We start from the raw sequence: 24,142 nt of genomic DNA, 5'->3' as shown, positions 1-24,142 counted from the left end.
AATTTTTAAGGATTAATTTTTTGAGGGAATAGCAGAAGTACAGTTCTGCCAGTACATCTAATTTATATGACTAAACTGAATATTTTGCCTCAGTCTAAAGGATCTGCATTTGAGTTGCCTCATTGATTCTGAGATTCCTGAAGGACTTTTCCCTAAATAAAAGAGTACTCCAAAGAAATCTCTTTTAGGAAAAAGGCAAGGTTGATCCCAATGGAGAATCCCAGTCTCCACCCTCAAAAGCATACACTACTTAGAGGCCCAGAAAATGGAGTATTCCAACTGCAGCTCTGTTAAGACTTCTGCTGGTCATTCTGTTTACTCCTATTTGGTGAGCAATCAGGTAGAGGACAGAAAATGCCCAGGACTGGGAAGGAGTTCTCAGGGACATGTGAGAGAATCACTAGAGTGCCAGGACAGTGACTATAAGGTAAGAAAGGGAACCCAGAGGAGAGGCTGTACTACCAGATGAGCAGATGGCCATGAAGCAGAGATCCCTAACTTTTGGAGTTGAGAAGGAGCAGAATGGCAGAAAAAGGGGGTCGCAAACACAGGGGAATATAACCAATGGTAAGGGAGAGAGGAAGAATTGAGCTGAAGAGAACAATTGATGTCATGAAGGCTGATGGATGGAATGGAATCAGATTAAGGGTGTCACGTAGGGAAATTAACTTTAGAACCCATAGGAAGAAGAGGCAGGGGGTGGAAATAGGAGGTATTTTGTGATATAAAGAGGGAAGTTAAAGGAACTCTCATCAGCTAGCTCAAGGTTCACAATAAGATCAAGAGGAGCAGCTCTTGGAACCCAAGAATTGTACAGAGCGACCTACATAATTCCCAGGCCCAAGTGCAAAAATGAAAATGTGTGGCCTTTATTCAAAAAGCAGAAAAAGATGTTGTTATAAGTACTGAAATTTAAAACTTGTTTTTCTTTAGTGGTCCCTGTCTCATCCTGTCATGGTGTTTTTTTATTTGTTATTGTGCTCCTTGGGTGTCGGGGTACTAGGGGAAATGCAGATACTCATTGGTGGCCCATAGTCCTGTCTTGCAACTCAGCATGGGCATGCCTGAGCACTGACACAGTGCACTGGCTGGTGGCAGGAAAGCCTGTCTCCTTCCTATTAGCGCACACCCTTACCCACAATGAATGGATGAACCCCGAGGAGTCTCTGTGCTTAGACTCATTCAGTACGGATTAGGGCTAACCTCTGCAAAGTTGCCCTCCAGATGGGCTGTGTCACTGCTGGTCTGATGCGGATTACAGCTGCTGCTATAACCTGCTAAAATGGCATGGAGACTTTCACCACACCTTGATCCTCTCCCAATCCTTGTTCAAACCCCCACAAAGGAGTGAGGGCAGCAGAGAGTTGCAGTGGTAACTGGATATAGGCAGAAGAGGGGTGCTTAGCAGTTTAGAAAACCCATCCTATAAGCAAGGGAGGTGGTAAAAGATGCAAAGACGTGTGTCAGCTGAAGCTCCAAATTCCTGGTTCATGCTGTAGTATCACACCTAACTTCATTTGCAAAACACAAGTCCCAAGATAAAATGATTAATATTTCAAGATGGTGAACATAGAGCACTAAACTCTAAACACAGAGCCTTCTGAGCTAGGGCCTTCTGTCATTGTCTTGATCACATACCCATGAAGCTACCTCTAAGTCTGTATGTGTATGCATGTGTGTGTGTGTGATATAAAAATAGAAAATCAACATGAGCTGAGTGTGTTGTGAGAAATCTTTCAGTAATGCTATCCTTTTTTGGTGTCTTTGGAGGTCAAGCAAGTTAAGTGGATGGCAGGGTCTAATTATGATTTTCATGAACCCAAGGCATGTTTGCATTAATGGCACCTTTCATCTATAAAAAAATTTTTAAGGTATATTTTATGACTGCATTGATGTAAAGTTGATATATTAGTATTATATGTTAAAATATTTTCTTTAACTTAAAAGATAAGATATTAAAACATTTATGTGTGTCTCTAAAAGTATTGTGGGTACTAGGCACTCTGCCTAATGGATAAGTTGGCCCTGATGGATGATAGGTGTTATTTAGAACTGGCACTGTAGACATGGGATGGGGGAAGGGATTCTGGAGAGTCAGTGGGAAGAGACAACGTAACATTCCAGCTGGATGGAGAGAGGTACAGGAAATCTGTAATGAATGAGGAACTGTTAGATGAGGGTCTGAAACTACAAAGGAGAAGGAAGTATCAAGAACAATGGGGTAATAAACAGATGGAAGCCGGGAGTCAGATTGGGAAATAGCGTAGGTCTTACAGTGTTGAAACTATCAAAAAACAAAAAGGTTCAGTCATGGGTCACAAAATGTGTATTTTTATGTTTTACTTATCTGCTTTGCTCTGTATATCAACATAATAAGTCATCAATGTGTCCTTCTCTAAGAAATAAATGCTGGGAGAAAGAGTTTTTTAGATTGTTCTTAATTTTAAGAAGGAAATATCCCTAAATTATATTCTCTCAGTTCTAGTTTATTTGGTTGTGGTTAACAAAAGAAATGAGAAAAGGAATATTGTTTTGCTTCAGTTGGGCTTTTAAATATAATCAGTGCACTACTTTTTGTGAACAGTAACTTCAGGGTGTGAATTCAAGACATTGGTACTTAATCTACAAGTGTTAATGTTTCTGAGATAATTTTAAGCAATATAATATTTGATTATATATGAGCTATTTTATAATAATAGAAGTCACATTTAACTACAGGTTAAGTGACTACATTAAAAGGGAATACAATTATTTTAATGGATTTCTAATTAAATGCTTAAATCTTGGATAGTCTAGAGGTATACTTTAAATTAAATTGATCTTTCTTAGAAGTTTGGTTGAAACTGTTGGCAAAGAGGGAAAAAAAACTAAAAGGAAAAAGGTTCTGTTTTTACTTATTAAGTATCACACTGAAAATGATAAATAGTACCTGTTTTGGTAGCCATCAGACAAGGAAGGAAAGGTATAGAGGAAGAACAGGAGAATGTAGTGTCATAATGGGCAAAAAAACATAGGCAGAGAGTTTGCCCAAAAAGGGGTATAACTTATAAACAAACATATGTTTGTTTATAAATTATATTTTATGTTTATTATTATATGTTTATTATATTATTATATGTTTATTCTTAAACGTAATAAAATATAAATTAAAGATAGGTACCAATTTTACTAACAAAGTACCAAAAATGTTGCATTGTTTCATTTGCACTATTTTGTTTATAAAATTTTTTATGTTTTAAAATAACTTTCTCTATTTTTTCCTTCCAAATGTTTTATAATGTGGTAAGACCATATAAGTATAAAAGGACAAGGGGGAGAAGAAGAAGTAGGAGGAAGAGAAAGAAATAAAAAAGATAATATTCTCTATAGATGGACATGTTTAATCAGAGTCTGAATAGCCATCTGTTAAAAATATTGAAGAAGGGACTCCTGCAGTGTGTAGGAGTTTGGACTAGTTTATTTTTTTAGGTCCTTTCAAATTCTACAATTGGATAAATCAGTTATTTTTAGCATTTTAATAAAAATTTTTACTAGGAAAGAAACAGAGGTGAAATTAGAAGTGACACACAATTTAACATATTTGCAAAAATATAAAACAAACTCAAGCTTTATAATATAAATAGAGTGCAACTTCAGGCATTGTATAGAAAAGGTAGTGCTTCTTCCCTGGTAGCTTGAGCAAAAGTCCTTGGTAAGGTGTAATTTTACCTGGCTTGGGTCACCTTCCTTGATCTAATCATTGAGCCTAGGGAAATGGAGCCTCAGGTTATCTCAGCCATGGCCCAATGCCCACCCAACAATTTGGTAGTGATCATGGAACAGAGGGGTGGCAACAGCATTCACTCTATCTCAGCTCACAAGAGAGGACCTCTATAGTCAGGAAGAAGAGAGGAAGAAAAATTTTTTGCAGAGAAAATCATTACCAGAGCTCTCTAAAGTCAAAACATCAATTCATCGTTATTATAGTTTCTATCAAAGTCCCATGCATGGTGTAAATTGTAGGGTTTCTGCATGTTATAAAACAGCCTGTTTATTTTAGCAAATTCCATCCCTTAGGATGAGATGTGGAGAGAAAGTCAACTAAAGGAGGTAGTTGTAATAGAAAGGAGAGAGATTGGTTTCTGAGCTCTTTTTCTGAGTCTTAATTCCCAGATTCTAGATCTCCTCATCTTGTTTCCCCAGCTACCTAGTGACCAAGAATTGTCTAAGGCCCTGTATCAGCCACACTCTTAGTTTCTCTGCCTGCTGTTACAATGTGTCTGTCTCTCCCTCTCTCACTTCCATAAGAGATCTTTTTTTTTTTTTTGTAAGATTTTTAGATTTATTTATTTGACAGAGGGAGACACAGCGAGAGAGGGAACAGAAGCAGAGGGAGTGAGAGAGGGAGAAGCAGGCTTCCCACCTAGCAGGGAGCCCAATATGGGGCTGTACCCCAGGACCCTGGGATCATGACCTGAGCTGAAGGCAGATGCTTAAGGACTGAGCCATCCAGTCACCCCTCCTTAAGAGATCTTAACCAAAAGCCACTCCAAGTTAAGAATGCTAGCCTCACATTTACTTTCCCAGGACAGTTTTCCTCTCGACTCCTACAGTCAATGGGAAAGAGAGGATTTGGGCTTGGAGAAGCTCTCTCACTCACTTGCTCACTCTCATGCATACACTCTCTTTCTCTCTGTCTCTCACTCTTTCTCCAAACTGAACCCACTATGAATTCTGTCCTGTATCCCAACACCTGGGAAAAGATGCACCTTTCAAGCAGTGGCCTCTAGAGTATACAGAGATCCATGTGCTCATCTCCCATTTGAGATCTTCAAAAAGGTCTTTGAATAATTTCTACATCAACCCAGTTCTCAGTCAGGCTAGAAGTTAGCCAACCATTATTCCTTGCCTGCCTTTGATTTCCAAAGCCTATCTTGGTTCTCCAGTCTCCTTTGGACCTTTTCTACCTATCCAGATGTGTCTATTTACCATTTGTTTGGGAAAAACTAAGCACCTTCTGCATGCTAGAGCTATGTGGGACCTAGAGGAAAAAGAAGAAGTGGATCTGGTCACTGTAGAAAAGACAAAAATCCCTGGAGACCATACCATTCATTCTTCGAAGAAGTGAACTAAGAGTTTGACTCACGGTTTCTGTTTTTCTAACCTAATGCCCAGGGGGAAGACTTATCCACCCTGGAAATAACATCTTTAGTTCTCAGCCCACTGAGAGTTTGGTTCTTCCTTAAAAACTGAAAAGAATTAAAGTATATGGTCTATGAGTTGAATTGGATGTAGAGAAAATTAGCTAAGCAGAACTAACCACATGAATTTTTATTGAGGTTCAGTTTTACTTGCTTTTTCATTGATACTAACCCTATGAAGTACAAAAGTAATTTTGCATCTTGTTAAGTATATGTCAAAGTGATGTTTGTAGTAAGCTCTGTGTACATGCTTTATTGTCATTGCTTGCTGTTCCCTCACTCAGAGAGACTGTTATGACAATATTGTATTACAATATACTAGAGCCTTGTCATACTGTGGTCCTCAGGGATGATATTGGGTCATGTTATAGATGAGGCAGCAATATAATAGACCCATGAAAGCATAACCTTGGCAGCTCTGTTTTCAATAACAAAGAATAGGCTATTCTGGTCTTGGAAAAATTTTAAAGAAATAGACATCCCTAGAAGGCTAACTTGCTATCCACATTCTGCACTATAACAGAAAGACCTTACAGTTTGCAGATCTACTTCTTTCAATTCCCGTTTTTTCTAATTTTCAGCAGCATTGATATTGTTGTTCATTCCCTTTTGAAGAGACTCCTCCTGGGGCACCTGGGTGGCTCAGTCCACTAAGCATCGGCCGTCAGCTCCAGTCATGATCCCAGGGTCCTGTGATGGAGTTCCACATTAGTCTCCCTGTTCAGTGGGGAGTGTGCTTCTCCCTCTCCCTCTACCCCTCCCCCTTGCTTGTGTGCTCTCTGTCTCACACACACTCTCATTCAAATAAATAAATAAATAAAGTCATTTTAAAAATAAAAAACAAAAAGACTCCTCTTTAGGAGCATTGTCCTACTACTTAGGATTCTGCACTGCCCTGTTCCTTTCCACATTCTCTCTCCTCCTTCCTCTACAAATTCAGTTATCCACTACTCACTTATTCCCCATTTTTCATTTTTCAACAAATACTTATTGTGCATATGCTATGGACCAGGCACTGACATAGATACTGGCGGCACAGTGATAAGCAAAGCACATCATTTTTGTCCTCAAGGAGCTAACAATATACTAAAATTGTTGGTTCCTTGGACTGGGTATTTGTGTCCTCAGTGTTCTTTAAAATCATACAAAGGCACACTAGCATGAGATCTTTTCCTTTGTCTCTTTTGCGCTAAAGCAAAAGATCAGATTGTCACATCAGGCTCAAGCAGAGAGGTTTACCAAGCATCATGCTTCATTAATAGTTTCAAGACTATAAGCAATCAACAAGCATAGTGGAAAGAGGAAGAAGACAGGAAAATCCTCTGTGGCTTCTCATGTCCTTCCACTCTGTAACATACATGCTTTCCCTAACTCAGAGTAACGGATGATTATGTGTGTGATTTCTGTTCTGTATACTATTAAGAACTGTGCAGGATCTGGGATTTTACCTTACTTTTACACTAACAAGTTAACCTATTACTGGATGCTGACAGAAGACATGAGGCTTCTGGGTCAGAAACAGAAGACTTGATTACTTCTGGCAAAAACAGTAGTCAAAGTTTCATTTGTTTGTGTCAACTTGTGTCTCCCCTTTATTCCACAGCACTGACACAAGGGCTTATTATAAATGCTTGCACATGTAATTGATTGCATTATACAAAGGAAACACTGACCTTGGGGATGTCCACCACTTTCATAGTTAGTGGAAATAAGCCTGCTCATTTTCTCAAGAGAGATATTAACTCACCTCTCTGTGCAATACAGCCCTGAAAGATATTTTGTGTAAAGAGAGTGACCAGGCATAAAATGTATAGGGATGTCAAGGCCCATGGTTGATTGTTTCTCTCAACATATATCTTCTCTTGGAATGTGCAAATGTGATTTGAGATTCTCAATAGTTTAAGAATTTCCTCTCTCTTACATTTTTAATGCAGCCCTCTTTATTGGCTAATTCCTATCAGTATTTAAGTCTCTTCTACTGTAAACACCCTCTGCTTCTACCACACTCTCCTGTCCACCTACAAAACCCTTTCCTTAATACTTACATTTATTGCAATACATCTTTTATCTCACTTTCTTCCTTTCTTTGTCTCCCCCTTCTTCTTCAGTCCAACACACTCTAGTATAGGATATGTATCCACTACTCCATTGAAACAGTTTTCTGTGTCTCAGCTTCCTCCCCTGTAGGTAGGGGGAATAACAGTATCTACTTCACAGGGCATTTTGAGTCATAAACATGTTAGTATATGTAAAGAGTTTAGAGCAGTGCATGACAAATAGTAAGTGTTCAGTAATTGTTAGGTGGATTATTATTATTAGCATCCTCCTCCTCCTCCTCAGTGTCATCAGTGAAATTCTTCTTGCTAAATTCAATGAGTATGGCAGTTCCTACTTGACATCTGTGTGTTGACCACATTTCCTTCTTTTACCCCTCCCTTCCTTGGTTTCCATGATTCCAAGGCCACCTCTCTGGATGGCCTTCTTGGTCCCTGTAGGGGACACTTTGTGTGTCCTAAAATAGCCTGCCTTAAATGTTTATATTCTCCAGTGTTCTCTGTTAGAATCCCTTTGCCTTTCTTATCTACATGATTTTGTTTAGTGCTCTTGTCTACTCCTGTGTCTTGAATTACTATATATCTGGAAATGCCCAATACTTTGTACCTCATTCATTTACATGTTTAACAGATACTTATAAAGCATATTCTATGTGTCAAACATGGATTACTGCTGTGAGCAAAACTTGGCAGTGTTCCTACTCTCATGGACTTAGTCATTAATGAGGAACTCAGATATTAAATAATCACACACACAAATCTACAACTATAGATGAATTAATGGCTCCAAAGGAAAAGAAAATAGTCCTAAGAAAGTATAGCACATAAATCTGACCTACACTGAAGGAGAAATACAGGCTTCCCTAAGGTAATGGTATTTGGGTAAACATCTACAGGATGCACAGTTTTTAGGTAAAGGAGGGAGGGAAAAAATCAAAAGGAGTACAGTGTCTCCAAGGAGCTTAAAGAAGATCGGAGTTGTTTCCCTTACCGTAGTAAGGGAAAAGAAATAGCAAGATAGAATTAGAGAAGGAAGTAAAGACCAGAGATCCTGGTGCAGGGACCTGCCAACCATGTTATTGTTCAGTTTACTTCAAAGAGCAATGGGAAATGATTGGACGGTAAAACTATGACATGAGTGAGGGAGTAGGTAGTTTGATCGATCTTTCTTTCTTCCTTTCTTTCTCTCTCTCTCTCTCTCTCTCTTTCTTTCTTCTTTCTTTCTTTCTTTCTCTCTTTCTTTCTTTCTTTCTTTCTTTCTTTCTTTCTTTCTTTCTTTCTTTCTCTTTCTTTCACATCACTGTGGTCCAGCATGAAGATATTGGAGGGCCCAATGTGGATGTGGAAGTAGATTTAGTATGCTATTATAACCATCGATGCAGTTCAGATTAGAGTGATGCCAGTGGAGATGACAAGTGGACAGATTCCAGGTGTTTTAGGAGATAAATTTGATGGTATATGTGGTTACTAGATTAGATACGGGTGAAGGAGAGGTAAGTATCAAGGATGATTCCTAATTTTTAGACTTCTTCAGGTAGATAGACGGTAGCTGAAAAGTCAGCCCATATTTCTCTTCTGATTTTAGTCCACACACTCAATTGCCTGCAGATATTCCCAACTTCCCATCTCACTTGCCCATCAAATCATTTATGTTCAAAACTGAACTATTCTATCAAATGTTCTTCCTCTTGTGCTATTTCAGTGAATGCCACAACCATCCATCTAATTCCTCAAGGCAGTTGACCTTGACTCTTTTTTCTCCATCACATCCAGTTTAGAACCAACTCATATTGGTTTTTTGGTTTTTTTTATCCTTAACATCTTTTTTATATCTGCCAACACTTCTCTATTTCCACTGCTACTACCTTCAATCAAGTCCTCATCATCTTTCATCTGGATTCGAGGGATATTTATTCCTTGGCTTCTCTGCCTTCAGTCTCCCACTTCTCTAATCTGTTCTTCACTCTGCTGGTGCCCATTGTCTATAAAGTAATGATTCCTTAGTATGGCAGAAAACCCCTCCATGATCAGACCCCAGCCATGTTTCTTTTTTCCTTTAATCCTTACTTTACAAGACCAAATGGCTTTCATTTTCTATAAAACATATATTGTCCTATTCCTCAGCACAAGATAACAAGTCTATTGAGCTTTGCTCCTACCTAACACTGTAATTCTTTTAAAAATACACATAACCATCCTGTTTGCCTCTTTGTGAACTAGATGGCTGAGAAAGGCCATCCCTACTGCTGGGTGAAAGTCTGGGCTAGAAAACTGGTAACTTTTTATTTATTTATTTATTTTTATTTTTTACAAAAAGACAGAAAGTGGGGAAACAATAGTATCTGCAAAGTTAGCAGTATGTATTTATTTCCTACTAACTGAGCATCAAGCTTCCAGAGGTAGCTAAGAAGAAAAGAACAAAAGGGGAAAGTAGAGGCCAAGGGTTGGAGGAAAAACTGGAGAAGGATCACTCAAGGGGAGATTGTGACAAAATCATTAAAGACAGTATCATCTTCAACCTCTCTGGTACTATCACGTGTATCATGACTTTACACAGACAGTTTGATAAACTCTTAATATTTGTTATAATAATGAACCAAAATTGTGACAAACCCCAAATTCATTAGAATCTTGATAGAATATGATGATTCCAGTAAATGCTATAAGGAAGAGCTACATGACTTTTTCTGACCCTTGATGAAATATAGATTAAGACATGTTGCTGAGGGGTGCCTGGGTGGCTCAGCGGGTTAAGCCTCTGCCTTTGGCTCGCGTTGTGATCCCAGGGTCCTCGGATCGAGCCCCACATCGGGTTCTCTGCTCAGCAGGGAGCCTGCTTCCCCCTCTCTCTCTGCCTGCCTCTCTGCCTACTTGTGATCTCTCTCTGTCAAATAAATAAATAAAATCTTAAAAAAAAAAAAGACATGTTGCTGATTAGAGGACAGTAAATCTTTTTGATAAGTGTGTACTGAGTCTGAGCTGCCCTTGGTGACTTCCTCCTGCATACCATCTTTATAGTATACATGGATTAGTTAGTACGATTTTGTTTATAAACAATAAAATTGTGCAACTCAAAATTTTAAACAATAAAAAGGGGTTATTGGATCACTTAACTGAGAAGACTAGTGGTAGGGAGGACTTCAGGCATAGTTCAATCAGGGTCTCAGCTGAGGTTCTCTGTGAGTCCTTCAGTTCTGTCCTGCTTGTTGGCTTTATTTTAGTCTAGTTTCTTTCATGGGAGCAAAATGGCTCACATCCACACATTATAATTTCTAGAGCAAGAAGACATCTATGTCCCAGGACTCCCAACGCACATGTTGAGCTTCATAATGACTGGATCACATCTGAGCAAATTCATTCAATAGAGAAAGTTCATTCAAGAGAAAGCTGTATGCTAATGAAAAGATAGTCTTGTTCAATCACTATGGCAAATGGAGATAAGATAATGGGAAGTAGAATCTACCTTGGATTTGAGAGAGGAGTTGTGTTCATCAATCTCACATAAACTATATGCCTTTTCTAAAATGGAAGAGATAATATTCCCCAAAGGAAAACCTGGGGTTGTCTAGTATAAGTGAGGAAGATAAAAACAGATGATATATCTAACTATCAGTAAATATTCACCTCAGACACAGTTCAAATTTATTCGTTTGCAAACCTAGAAGTTATTCTGTGCCCTGGATTTTAAGAGCTACTTGTTAATGGTCAAAACAAATGTCAAGAATCCTACTGCAAGGGTAAAGAGAGGTAAGTCCAATTCTAAGAATTCCCGTGGATGAATGTGGATGGACAAAAAGACTAAATGCTGTGCACGGCTCTCAAGTCACACATTCATTCATTCATTCATACAACATTTATAGAATATTGACTCTATGCCAGAAAAGCCTAATACAACAGAATCTCTGACCTTAAGGAGTTCATTCAATCAGGAACTACAGAATTACGAGTGAATAGTTAGAGGTTTTGATATATTGTAGTATATCAGAGTGAACGTACTATGGTAGAACAGAGTGAAAATAAAGCCACATGGAAAATCTAGTGGAATCTTCACTACACCCTTCAATATTTCCTCCAAACCTAGCATTTCTACAATGTAATCTCCATCATAAAGCAATCCAGAAACAACCATTTCCAATCAACAGCTTCCTGAGAGTAATATATTAAAAGGGAAATGAAAGAATAATTTATCTTATCCTGGTTGTACACTCTAAGAAAATAATATGAAACAATTTTGTTGTTTGGAAACAAAAGTGGATCATTGTTTTCTCAGGGAGCTTTTATGTGCAAAATATATTTGATAATAATGTGAATTCTTTTAAGCTATTATATTCTGTGACCATCTAGGGAAATCGTTTTGGGAATAAATACAGCTGAAATATTTAAAGAAAGGACATTAAAAGGAAAAATAGCAGACATAGTTGATTCTTTTGACATTCTTTTATAGTATAAAAATCATGAAATCCTTGGTCCATATAACAGAGATAATGCTGAAAAAATTCTAATCACTTTATCATTATTCCCAGCAGTGTCCCAGAGCTCCAATTCTAAGGGCAGGGCTTTCTTTAAGCATCTAACATGATGATAGAACTCAGAGAATTTTTGGAGAAATAGTTTCTTCACATGAAGTATACTTGATAATAACATTTTAATGTAATATTGACATTTCTGGTTTTTAACTCTGTTGGGCAGAATCTTGATGGAAAAGAAAATCACTTGTGATAGTTTCAGCATGAGTGTCTAATATCATGACAATTTAACCCGGTTTTATCTTATATCAGAGGTATTCCATCAGAAAAGAACTGAAGTGCTCTTCATGTTTATACAAGCAAGTAATTTCTTATAACAAATGGTGCTAAAATCACCCAAATTATTAACTATTATTGAAAGAATATTGTGGGAAATATTGGTGGTTTATTTTCAGAGGTTTTTGGTAGATAATTAACATATAAATCATTAAAATAAAAATATAGAACACATGAAAATATATAAATATATATTATATAATATATCGAAAAACATATATATAATTTTGGTCAGAATATTGATTTGTCCACTTGAACTGAATTGGTCTGCTTTGGCCAAACAATTGAGAAGTTGAACCAAATCATGACATTTGTGATCCATGTGACATTTACATGACCAGAGGACTGTCTACACTCTTGCTTCTCAGAGTACATTCTACAGGCCAGCAGCATCAGAATTGCCTTGGATCTAGGTAGAAATGCAGAATCTCAGCCCTTCGGCTCCAGATCTACTGAATTAGCATCTGCATTTTATTTTATTTTATTTTATTTTTTTAAGGTTTTTTTTTTTTTAATTTATTTATATGACAGAGAGAGAGATAGAGAGAGAGACAGTGAGAGAGGGAACACAAGCATCAGGAGAGGGAGAGGGAGAAGCAGGCTTCCCGCTGAGCAGGGAGCCCGATGTGGGGCTTGATCCCAGGACCCTTGGATCACGACCTGAGCCGAAGGCAGACGCTCAACCATCTGAGCCACCCAGGCGCCCCAGCATCTGCATTTTAACAAGGTCCTAGGTGCTTAAAGCATTAACTACATCAGGGGATCTCAACTCTGGCTACACATTAGGATCACTTAGGGTGCTTTTAAAATGTTTTATTCCCAGGTCTTACTCCAGACCAATTAAATGAACCTCTTTAAGGGTAGAAGAAATACTCAGGGCTCACCAAGTGATTCTAGCATGGTGCCAGGGACAAGAACTATTAGTTGCACAATACACAATCACTACATTCAATGTATTCTGAAAAGGCATAAAAGAAAAAAGAAGTCAAACCAATTACTTTGTATTTGGTACCACTCTAGAAATGATTGATTTTTTTTAACTGTTAGTAAGTTTGCTTAGCTCCTGTGTGAACACAGCCTATTATGTCTCAACCTGCCTAGAAGTGTATTGTATTGTAAATCAAGAAGAGGAACACTTTGCCAAATTAATTAAAAGGAGTTTTAGGTTTGTTTTTCAACTTTACTTCCTTTTTTCAACCTTACTCTCCAGCCTGACAGATCTGAATGCTGAATCTCAGACACTGTGCACATTCAAACCAGTGCACCTTTGGATTACCTACCCTCTTCCGCATGCTCTTAACTGCTCAGTGTTTACCCTCTAACATTCCCTTATTCTTCTAGCCCCAAATGGATTTTTTTCCTCTGAATTCCCATGTTCTGTATTATTTCTGTCTTGCACTCTCACTTTATAGTCCTACATTGTTAGCTCCACTATTTAGGGGAATAAAATTGCCTGCTGTTTATAGTCTACATGTAATCTCAGTCATTAGCAATCTATTTCAAAATCGTATGCATGACTAGGGAAGGCAAAAAGAAATCATAGCATAGTACATATGACAATCACTATTATCCCATTTTATAGATGAGCAAATGTCATTTCAGAGACCAAGGTGACAGGCCAGTAAGTTTCAACACTAAGATATTTTCCCCAAGATTATTTAACTCAAAGTCCAGGGACAGTCTGGTTGTGTGCGTGCGTGTGTGTGTGTGTGTGTGTGTGTGTGTGTGTTTAATAACTTATAGTACTTTAGTTATAACTTTGGGGCAGATTTAGAATATCAACACATCAAAACATATGGAAGGAAGACTCGCTCTCAGAATTGATGTCCATTCTTATCTTTGGAATAAACTCAATGTTTATTCTTTTTTACATTAATTTGTTTTTTTCTGTCAGAAAATTAATGAAGTTTGATGAGGAGGGCAAAGGTAGGTGGTCATGTTACACTTCTTTAAAATTACTTTTTAATGCTAAATGAAATAAGCCAGAGAGAGAAAGACAAATGTCTTATGACTGCACTTACATGTGCAATCTAAAAGACAAAACAAATGAACAAACAAACAAAAAGCAAAAACAGACCCATAAATACGAGAGAACAAATTGAGAGTTGCCAGAGGAGTAGAGAATGGGGAGATGGACAAAATGGGTAGAGTGGAGTGGGAGATACAGGCTTCTAGCTTTGGAATGAATAAGACACAAGAATAAGAGGTACAGAATAGGGAATATAGTCAAGAGTGTTAGAAGAGCATTGAATGGTGATAGGTGGTAACTACACTTGTGGGGATTATGGCACAACATATATGTCGTATAACTGAAACTAGTGTAACATTGTGTGTCAACTATAATTAAATTAAAAAGAATTTTAAAATTCCATTTTATTATACCAGTAATAACAGAATAACTTTCTCTTATACAAAATTAGAACATTGGAGATGTGGATAAAATCTCTTTATCTAACACCCTCCCACACATACATCCTGCACTCCACTCAATCTAGATGACTTTCTTCGAACCTCAAAAGTAATCATTTTTATTTGTTCACACACTTTAGGATATTTTTATGTACTTAATACATATGTATGGTATATTATAATAACTTTAATAGAAATTTTTATGCTTTTATCACATAAAACATATGACTCTTGAGAATTAAGGATTTTATTTGTAGATCTAAAGTTAAAAACCTGGAAAGGGTAGCTAATTCAGTGGTTAACAGAATTAAAATTCAAAATTTTATCTCAACCCCTGTGGAATAATATCCTAAAGCTAGAAAGATAAAAATTTAGCTAGTGTGAATGTAAAATACCTGTATAAAGTACAAATAACAAATGGAGAATTCTGAATCATTGTTAGTTTATATGAAAAAGACTTATAGATTTGTTTATCATGGACTCAGAATTTAATAAAAATTCTGATACTTTGGAAAGTTAGTAGTTCTTATCTCTAAAATAAGATTCCTTTTAAAATATCAGAAGTTATTGCAGAATAGCTAAATTTAGAAGGAAAATACTACATTGTACAAAATGTGGATTTTTTTTTTCTTTCTCTCTCTCACACACTGACACACAGCAAAGCCAAATGAAAGAAAACTCTTTTGTTTCCCTCAAGTCAAGGTCTATAGTTTTTACCACAGTACAAAACATTCATTACAGATCAGACGGTTTTAGTATGAAAAAGTCCTATGATGAGGTATTGCAATAGTATTCCTTGCCAAAGTTGATGTTTTCCCAAGTAAGAATCATTCCCTGTGGAATTAATCTCACTTGTAAAGCTAATTGTACATAATTATAACATATTTTAGTGACAAATATTCATACCCAACTTTCTGACATCATGGGATATTTTCATGGGACGTCAGGGATATTTTCTTCCCAAGACACATGCTTTCCTATGTTAAATCTCCACCTCTGCCTGATTTTTACTTTGACACTTGCCAAAAGACATAGATTCCAAGTTAAAAAAAAAAAAATAAAAGTTAGAAACCTTTTTTTCCTGGAAAGTTTTCCCCACATTTGTGGATATCTTCTCTTCATAATTTTAGATACATAAGTACTGATTTACATAGGGTATAAGGAAAGAGATTCTGAGAGGTGAATTTATTTTCCTTTCCTAAAGAAAGGTGAAAATTACATGATTTTTATCATGACCTTGACTGATCATTAGACATAGGTGACTATGAGTCTTGATCACTTTTCATTTTTTTCTAAAATTAAACTTCACATAAACATGCTAAGTATTTCAGAAAAATGGAATGCTGAGTGAAAAGAAAGAAGGTTGAATCAATGGAGCAAATGTATTGATGTATTTTTAAGAACTCCAAACCATGATTTTATTTGAATTTATCTATCTTTGCCTTGATGTCCACCATAGCACATGAGAAGGATATTCAAGGTCTTAACTCTATTATTGGCTTTATTCAGCAGCATCAGACCAATAATAGGTGTTTATCTACCAGTATGTGCTGCTCCAGATAGAATAGCTCATTGAAATTCTCCCCTCCGGTTTTCCTTCCCCAAGGAAATATCTATATCTCAGATCTGTCTAATTAACTAGTATGTGAAGAATAGAAAACTGTGAGACAATCCCTATGCTCATCGTTGCTGGGCTTTAAAAAGCTCAATAAAGTTTCTATCTACATTCTCTTGTTTACACTGTGGAGCAAAATGGATCAAACAAGCAAAGATTTGTGGCAACAGAGACAGTGCCTTTGTGCAATATAACACATACTGTGTATCAAAGAAATATTGTGCCACTTCTCTGAAGCTGACATTGGAATGACATTGTAATCCTGGCCATCTGTCTTTCTCCTCTAGATGTCGATGAATGTGTGGTGGTGAATGGAGGCTGCCAGCAGTGCTCTATTAACACTCTGAGCACCTTCCACTGTGAATGTGATACAGGATACGGACTCCATGCTGATGAACGCACCTGCATAAGTGAGTAAATATTAGAACCAGCTTGAAGCCGTTTTCAATGAAAATCGACTTGCCCATGTAGGGGCAGGAAGGAAAGGTTTTCCTATTGTAAAAATATCTATAGAAGCTGATGGTTTTCAAGTACAAATCTGTCTTTTAGAATAAAAAAAATATTTTGCTCTTAAAAGACTAAAAGACAAAAAAGATGTGGAAAGAAATATAGAAATTAACATTCATAAGCAAAACTTGAATCCCTAAATGTGACTATTTCCATAGAATATAATTTCTGCCATATGCAGTGAAATATAAATTTGCTAGTTATTGCTAACAATAAAGCAGCACAGGGCCACAATGAAAAGAGGATGCTGAACTATTACAATCACTAGCTACAAGGTTCACTCATTTCGGATCGGACTCAGAACTGGGCTCATGATTGTAACAGCAAAAATTATAATAGATTATAGGTCAAGGACTTTAGGGTCTCTCAAGAATAGTTAAAACTACACACATTAAATATGAGGTTACTATAATTTGTTGTACATCAAAGTGTTCTTAGATATCAGTTTTGGGTGCTTGGGTTCTTATTTTCAATCCTCTTTGTGCATTACTGAATTTTATAAATTTTCTAAAATAAGTATGTGCACAGAAAAAATAGAATATTAACTCTTAAAATACTGTCCTCCCTGTATGATTTATATATGCTCTTTTTTAGTTGTTTTTACTAATTTCCATAAAAGTGGGTTTTGTGGGTTTTTTTTAAGATTTTATTTATTTATTTGGTGCAGAGAGAGAGACTGAGAGAGAGACAGAGAGAGAGAGACAGAGATCACAAGTAGAGAGACAGACAGAAAGAGAGGGGGAAGCAGGCTCCCCACTGAGCAGAGAGCCCGATGTGGGGCTCCATCCCAGGACCCCGAGATCATGACCTGAGCCGAAGGCAGAAGCTTAACCCACTGAGCCACTAAGGTGCCCCAAAAGTGTTTTTTTTAATTGAACAATGATCCCCAGATGGAATCATGCACATTCTAATTTCATCTCAAGGTCTCTTTTAAAAAGATTTGTTATATTAAAAAAAGTAGCATCTTGTTCAGCACAATTTAATTGCTGGTTTAACTTACATCAGGCTTGTTCACTAGTCCATTTGCTAAAAAATATTAGTATTTTATAGTATTAGTATTTTATATTTTGTAATTATGAAACTTGGAATAGGTATCTGTGAATTTCAGCTAGTTTCATAACATGTACTCCCTCTTTCCTTTTCTGGACATGTCTTATAGGAAATGAGAAAAGACCAAAGGAAACAGGTGCAGATGTTCTACTCATAGGACTGATTCTGATGTGAGAAAATGGGGTCCTGAGAGCAAAAAAAAATGACTTTGCCAAAGTTAAGTGAAAATGCAGATAGAAGTCATACCCTAGCAACCAGGGAACTCAATATCGTGGTTATTTCTACAGCAGGCACAAGTGGTGGGACAGCAGCACATGCATATTTATGTCATCCAAATAACCCCTTCTTTTTGCAGGATTACTGGTTTTAGCAACAGGAATCCCTTTCCCATCCATATCCAGGACCCCCTAAGGTCTTCAGGATAACATCCTTAAACTGCTGCTCTAAGTTCTCTCAGTCACAAAATGTTTAGGAGGAGTGGGTTTATTGATACATACAGATGAGGTATTTTTCATTAATGACTGAACTAGTGAATTTTTATATCTGATAAAAAGTATTTTGCAAAGGCATGATTTTTTTTAAAAATTTTTATTTATTTTTTAAATTTCTTTTCAGTGTTCCAGAGTTCATTGTGTATGCACCACACCCAGTGCTCCATGCAATACGTGCCCTCCACAATACCCACCACCAGGCTCACCCTACCTCCCACTCCTCTCCCCTCCAAAACCCTCAGTTAGTTCCTCAGAGTCTATAGTCTCTCATGGTTCATCTCCCCCTCCAATTTATCCTCACTCACATCTCCTCTCCATCTCCCCGTGTCCTCCGTGTTATTTCTTATGCTCCACAAGTAAGTGAAACCATATGACAATTGACTCTCTGCTTCACTTATTTCACTTAGCATAATCTCTTCCAGTCCTGTCCATGTTGATACAAAAGTTGGGTATTCATTCTTCCTGATGGAGGCACAATACTCCATAGTATATATGTACCACATCTTCTTTATCCATTCGTCCATTGAAGTGCATCTTGGTTCTTTCCACAGTTTGGTGACTGTGGCCATTGCTGCTATGAACATTGGGATACAGATGGCCCTTCTTTTCACTACATCTGTGTCTTTGGGGTAAATACCCAGTAGTGCAATTGCAGGGTCATAGGGAAGCTCTATTTTTAATTTCTTAAGGAATCTCCACACTGTTTTCCAAAGTGGCTGCACCAACTTGCATTCCCACCAACAGTGTAAGAGGGTTCCCCTTTCTCCACATCCTCTCCAACACATGTTGTTTACTGTCTTGTTAATTTTGGCCATTCAAACTGGTTTAAGGTGGTATCTCAATGTGGTTTTGATTTGAATCTCCCTGATGGCTAGTGATGATGAACATTTTTTCATGTGTCTGTTAGTCATTTATATGTCTTCATTGGAGAAGTGTCTGTTCATGTCTTCTGCCCATTTTTTGATGTGAGTATCTGTTTTGTGTGTGTTGAGTTTGAGAAGTTCTTTAGAGCAAAGACATGATTTATATTAATCTATGATATCTGGTCTTTATGAAAAGGCCAAATAAACAGTTTAATAACTAAGTAAATTAAATACACAGGTGTAATTTTCCAAATATTTAATAGCTATTTCTTAGTAAAATCATTAAGTGTTTTCCTTATTCTTCACAACCAGTGCCCTTGAAATTTTTAATTTTTTGTTGTAATGACTTCAGATCAAAAGCGGAGTTAGATAAGGATGTTGTGTTTTATTTTTCCTATTTCTATGCTTTAAAAGCCAATTCCTACTGTGCAGATACATGGACACCATGGTAATAGCTTATTTACATTTTCTTATGCTTATCTTCTCCTGCAGAATTTCAGCATATATACATATGTATATGTATATATGTATATGTGTGTGTATATATATATACATATATAATATGACACAAATTAAGCTGATAAGAAATATGGATTTCATGGCTATAATCTTTTAAAAGTATTAACCCTTTGGATGTTACTCTACAGAAGGTACTGGACTGAGACCAGAACTTGATCTTGGTGGAAATCCTGATGCCTCCCTCACATACACTGAAGGGTCTGAACAATCTCAGTTGACACAATTACAGGATTCTTGTTAAAATGAGTGCAAGGAGAATTTAAGCACTTTGTGTTTGAAGACTAATAGTATGAGCTTAAGGATAAGAACTATTTGCTTATTTGTTTTGAAAAAAAAAAAAAGGTTTACTGTAAAGAACTGAGTTTGATATTGGTTTGTATTTTGGGTTATATTGTAGGAAAGATTAGATATTTTTAAAAAACAAGAAAATTAAATTAGTTCTCTTTCCCTTTGGGATTTTTTTTTTTTACCTGACAGGGGACAGAAAATGGTGGTTGGTGCTTGCTGCAAAATTGTAGTAGACAGAAATTCATCATGACTCATGGTAGAGTCATAGGACAAAAGATGGCATTATGGAATTTTATGATTCCACTACTTTTGAGTACTTAAAATTAATTGCCTCCATTTCTTCCTTTCTCCCTCTCTTCTTTTCCTTCCTTTGCCCCATTCTGCCCATCAGTCATAGTGTGACTTTTTGAATTATAGCTTCTGGTGCTCTTTGCATTTTCTCTTAATCACAGCTACAGTAAACTCCCTGCACCCCTAAATATTTACAGAGTTTCAGATGATTTCATTTTTTTAAGGGCCCCTTCTGTAGGAATTATGCACTTGTGGAGATATATGGCCAGTAGTAACCAGTCAGGCTCTGCCAGAATGATAAAGTCACATGAAATGCTCTGAGAGAACGGGTCTGTCATAGTTGGCTGCCATGGCAAGAAGTATGAGTGTATGGGCCACTTGGCTTCTTTTAAAGGGTTCTTGTACTGCTGATAAAATGTGATCCCAGCAAAACTGGGGAACTTAGCCCCAGTGGACTTCAGTTTGAGCTTCTGAATTTGTCTCTAAATTCTTGGAATGCATGTATTTTTCTGGGGGCTAGGGCTTATTATTTTCATCAGATTCCTATAGGTGTCTGTGACAGCTCAAAATATTCCACATGACTTTTTGTCCTTATGAGGGCAGTTCTTTATAAGATGTATACGTGGGAGGATATCATAACACTGACATGCCATGGTACTATCTCACAGTACTGTCATACAGTCATACAGTCTAAAGCAAAGCCGACTGTTTCTCTATAGCTTCCTTTATGATAGGATATCAAGCCGGAGACCAGGATCCCTGTCCTTGAGTAGCATACTTGCTGACCAACTGTGACCTCTCCTGAGAGACAGCATCAGAAAAGCCAGTCCCATATGGAAAGAGGACCACAGGTGAGACCAGCAATGCCTGGTTGGTAGAAGGGCACAGACACAGCATTGGAAAGCAGACAAAAATGGAATTCTTGACAGATTTGATTTGCTATTTAGTCTCCATTAACACAGGTATTATCAAGCAACACACATACTTTAAAATTTTTCTTTGCTTGGAAAACAAGCACTTAAAAAATGGAAACTTTTAGCAATCATCTTTTGTAGCAATCATCAGATAGATGTGTTGATGTTCTTACCACTCCACCATTAACTCTGTCCATGGATTAGGGACAGGAGCACAGTGGAAATCCAAATTGGCATGTGGACTTCTATGGATCATGTAATTTCTCTGCACCCTGGTTTCCTTATGTGTAAAATCTGAAAATTGGACAAAGTGGCCTTAAAGTTACCGCATCTCTAAAGTGTTTAAATTTTATGGAGTTTTTAAAATTACTAATTCATAACAAATCATTGGCTAACCTATATTTTTTAAAACTCTACTGAACTATGTATAATAACTGCTCTATAGAGCTCTAATTTTACTTGAAACGTGTTTAAAGAACTTAGACTTTAGAAAGTCCAAGTATAGAAACAGGGTAAGAATTTTATATCCAGTATAATAAAAATGAGTATGTAACTTAAGTGTTTTTATTGAAAAAAAAATACATTAGTCCTTTTTTGAAAATACTGTTTTTTATAATTACATCTGAGAAGAATCTGAGAAATAATCTAGCTCAATCTCCTATCTTAAAGATAGCTTCCCTCTGTCTCCTCCATAAGAGAATAAGCTAGAAGGTGGCCATCTGAAGCCAAGAAGAGAGCTCTCACCAGAAACCGAAACCGCCTGGAACCTGGGTCTTGGACTTTCAAATTAAATTTCTGTTGGCTAAACCACACAATCAGTGGTATTTTGTAATGGCACATGAGCAGATAAATATACTCATTGTTCTCCTTTATTCACCTCTTCTCTGATTTATCTCCATTCTTCTCTTCTATTTTTAGACATAAGTCAATACCTACAAAATACCTGGCCAGTATTTATTAAATGTTAGCTATTATTCTAAAAGAACTTTAAAAAAATACAAGGACTTTACCCAAGTGGATTTGCTTATTGGGAAAAACTCAAGCTCATTGTAGTAGTTCTAGCTTTTGGACTTTTGCCGGAATATTCTCTATTACAAAATATATTATCCTTCAATAGTTTTTAATTAGTGGTTTGCTCATTGTTGAGAGACAGACTTTAGTAAATATTACTAAATATAAGTGGTAATGATAATGTAACTAAACTTCTATTGCTAGTAGATATTTTTTAGCAGCCAGGGGCTAGATACCAAAATAATTTATATTACCCAAGTTTTCTGTATTTAACTGTATAATTTATATTTTAAGTGACTTGTAAGGTTTTAGCTATAATTTGGTATACCTCACAAAATCTTTCATAAATTTCCATTTTTAATAGCAACCTGGCAAAACACACTCTGCTCAAATCTGCATTCATAATCATGTCCTTCCCCTGATATATTTGTTGAAATCTCCCTTCCCAGAGGGGTGAAATAATTAAATGATAGGAAGTTTTAATGCTCCCATAGTTCTCTTACCTCTCTTTCATGCCTTCAGCACATAGGTTTATTAACATCTACACTCACGAATAAACAAATGGAATCACTGATGTCTCCACAGAGAAACCTCAGATCGATAACATTTTAATTATTTTAGTTTTTAACACAAGAATTCTTCATTTGTCATTGTTGGGAATGGTCAGAATCTGTTTTGGTTCAAAGGCCCCTTTTTAGTCTTACTACATGAGAGGGGAATTGAAAGAAAGAAGAAACAAATGGGAAAGCAGCAAACCAAAGATTTTTTTCCCATGTGAATAAGTGTGTGACTGAGTAAGAGGTCCTATTTTTAATTCCAAACAAACAGAAGTTAGGTGGCAAGAAGAGGAGGAAAGGACAACCCAGAAGCTTGATTAAATAAAGATAACCTTAGTAAAATTTTGAGCTTGAATAAATTTTCTTCTATCAGATTTTTATGAGTTTCATGTTTTAAATTAATGCTAAACTTAGGGGAAAAAAAAGACTGAGAAAGCCATTAGATGTGGTGGTCTTTGCACAATGGATTCTTTTGTTTTGATCTCATTTTTCTGATCAGTAATGTCTAGGTTTTGTATGATAGAAGGAGTAGAAGATTCTTTCCACGGAATGCAAAGAGATTGCCCTAAAATTGGAGATGAAAGAGGTTGAAGACTTTCATTGTAACTACCTTTCAATTAGTTGCATTATTTATGAAGACAAATTAGAAACAGAATTCATTTCAGATGACAACTGATGTCTTGAAAAGGGGTATGTCAGATTAAAAAAATTGTTTAGTTTGTCAGGTTGATGGCATCTCTCAGTCATTATCAGATTCCTCGCCCTCGCAATATTAATCACTTTTGTGTGGTAGATGATAAATTTAATTCCCAAAAATTGAGTTTAAGGAACATTCCCCTCTGCCCTCCTCATTCCCATTCTGTAGCCTGGGTAAAAATCATGAACTTCCCAAGTTTTCATCCATGTTGTTATTAACCCAATTCAAAAACTTTTTCCAACTACTTGGATTTCAGGAATACATTTAGAAACTTTCCTTTTTTTCTACAGTTTTTCCACAGTTTGAAGACTTGGGAAGGTAAGACTGACAATTTTAGACAGAGGCAGACTGAGGTCTAAATTCTACAGCATCACATGAGAGTTGTGTGATCTTGGCCCAGTTTCTTAGTCTCTCTGATCTTCAGGGTCTATATCATTTCTATCTCTGTCTCTCTATCTGTGCCTATACCTAATAAAACCAGGATAATAATTCACAAAAATCAATATTATACATTGAACAAAGACACATACTTTATAAAAAGGAAAGTATCTAACACACTAGAATGGCTGTCCATGGGGACTGGAGGAGACTGAGAATGAACTCTAGGATTAAAAGTGAACATATCAAACAAGGATGTCCCTCCAAGGACTAGGGGGTGGATGAGAATTTTCCTTGAACCGAGCATTATGGGGAGCTCTACCTTCTGTATCCAAGGTTAAAACAAAACAGAACAGGACAATGAAATGTTAGAACAGTGGCCTTAATACTTGCCGGTTGTCTTTCCTTTCCCTCTTTCTGTGTGGAAAGTGTCTTTGCATGTCTTCCTTCAGAATAATCTCTAGGATTTTTTTCTACTTATGTTTGTGAAATATTTTTAAAAGGTTATTTTTTATA

General features: G+C 36.7%; 1 protein-coding gene across 1 annotated transcript in view; it reads left to right on the top strand.

Annotated features, from left to right (window-relative positions):
* Positions 1 to 24,142, top strand: part of LOC111149581 (EGF-like and EMI domain-containing protein 1) — a 481,942-nt gene that overhangs the window by 373,385 nt on the left and 84,415 nt on the right. Inside the window, exon 5 of the mRNA XM_022506703.1 lies at positions 16,348 to 16,470. Coding sequence (XP_022362411.1) covers positions 16,348 to 16,470 — 123 coding nt within the window. The remainder of the gene's footprint in view (positions 1 to 16,347; positions 16,471 to 24,142) is intronic.

The sequence above is a fragment of the Enhydra lutris genome, unplaced genomic scaffold (assembly GCF_002288905.1).
Source record: "Enhydra lutris kenyoni isolate GAN:26980312 unplaced genomic scaffold, ASM228890v2 scaffoldscaffold2, whole genome shotgun sequence".
NCBI lineage: Eukaryota > Metazoa > Chordata > Mammalia > Carnivora > Mustelidae > Enhydra > Enhydra lutris.
Note: the sequence above shows the minus strand (reverse complement) of the source record. Positions and strands in the feature narration are given on the sequence as shown.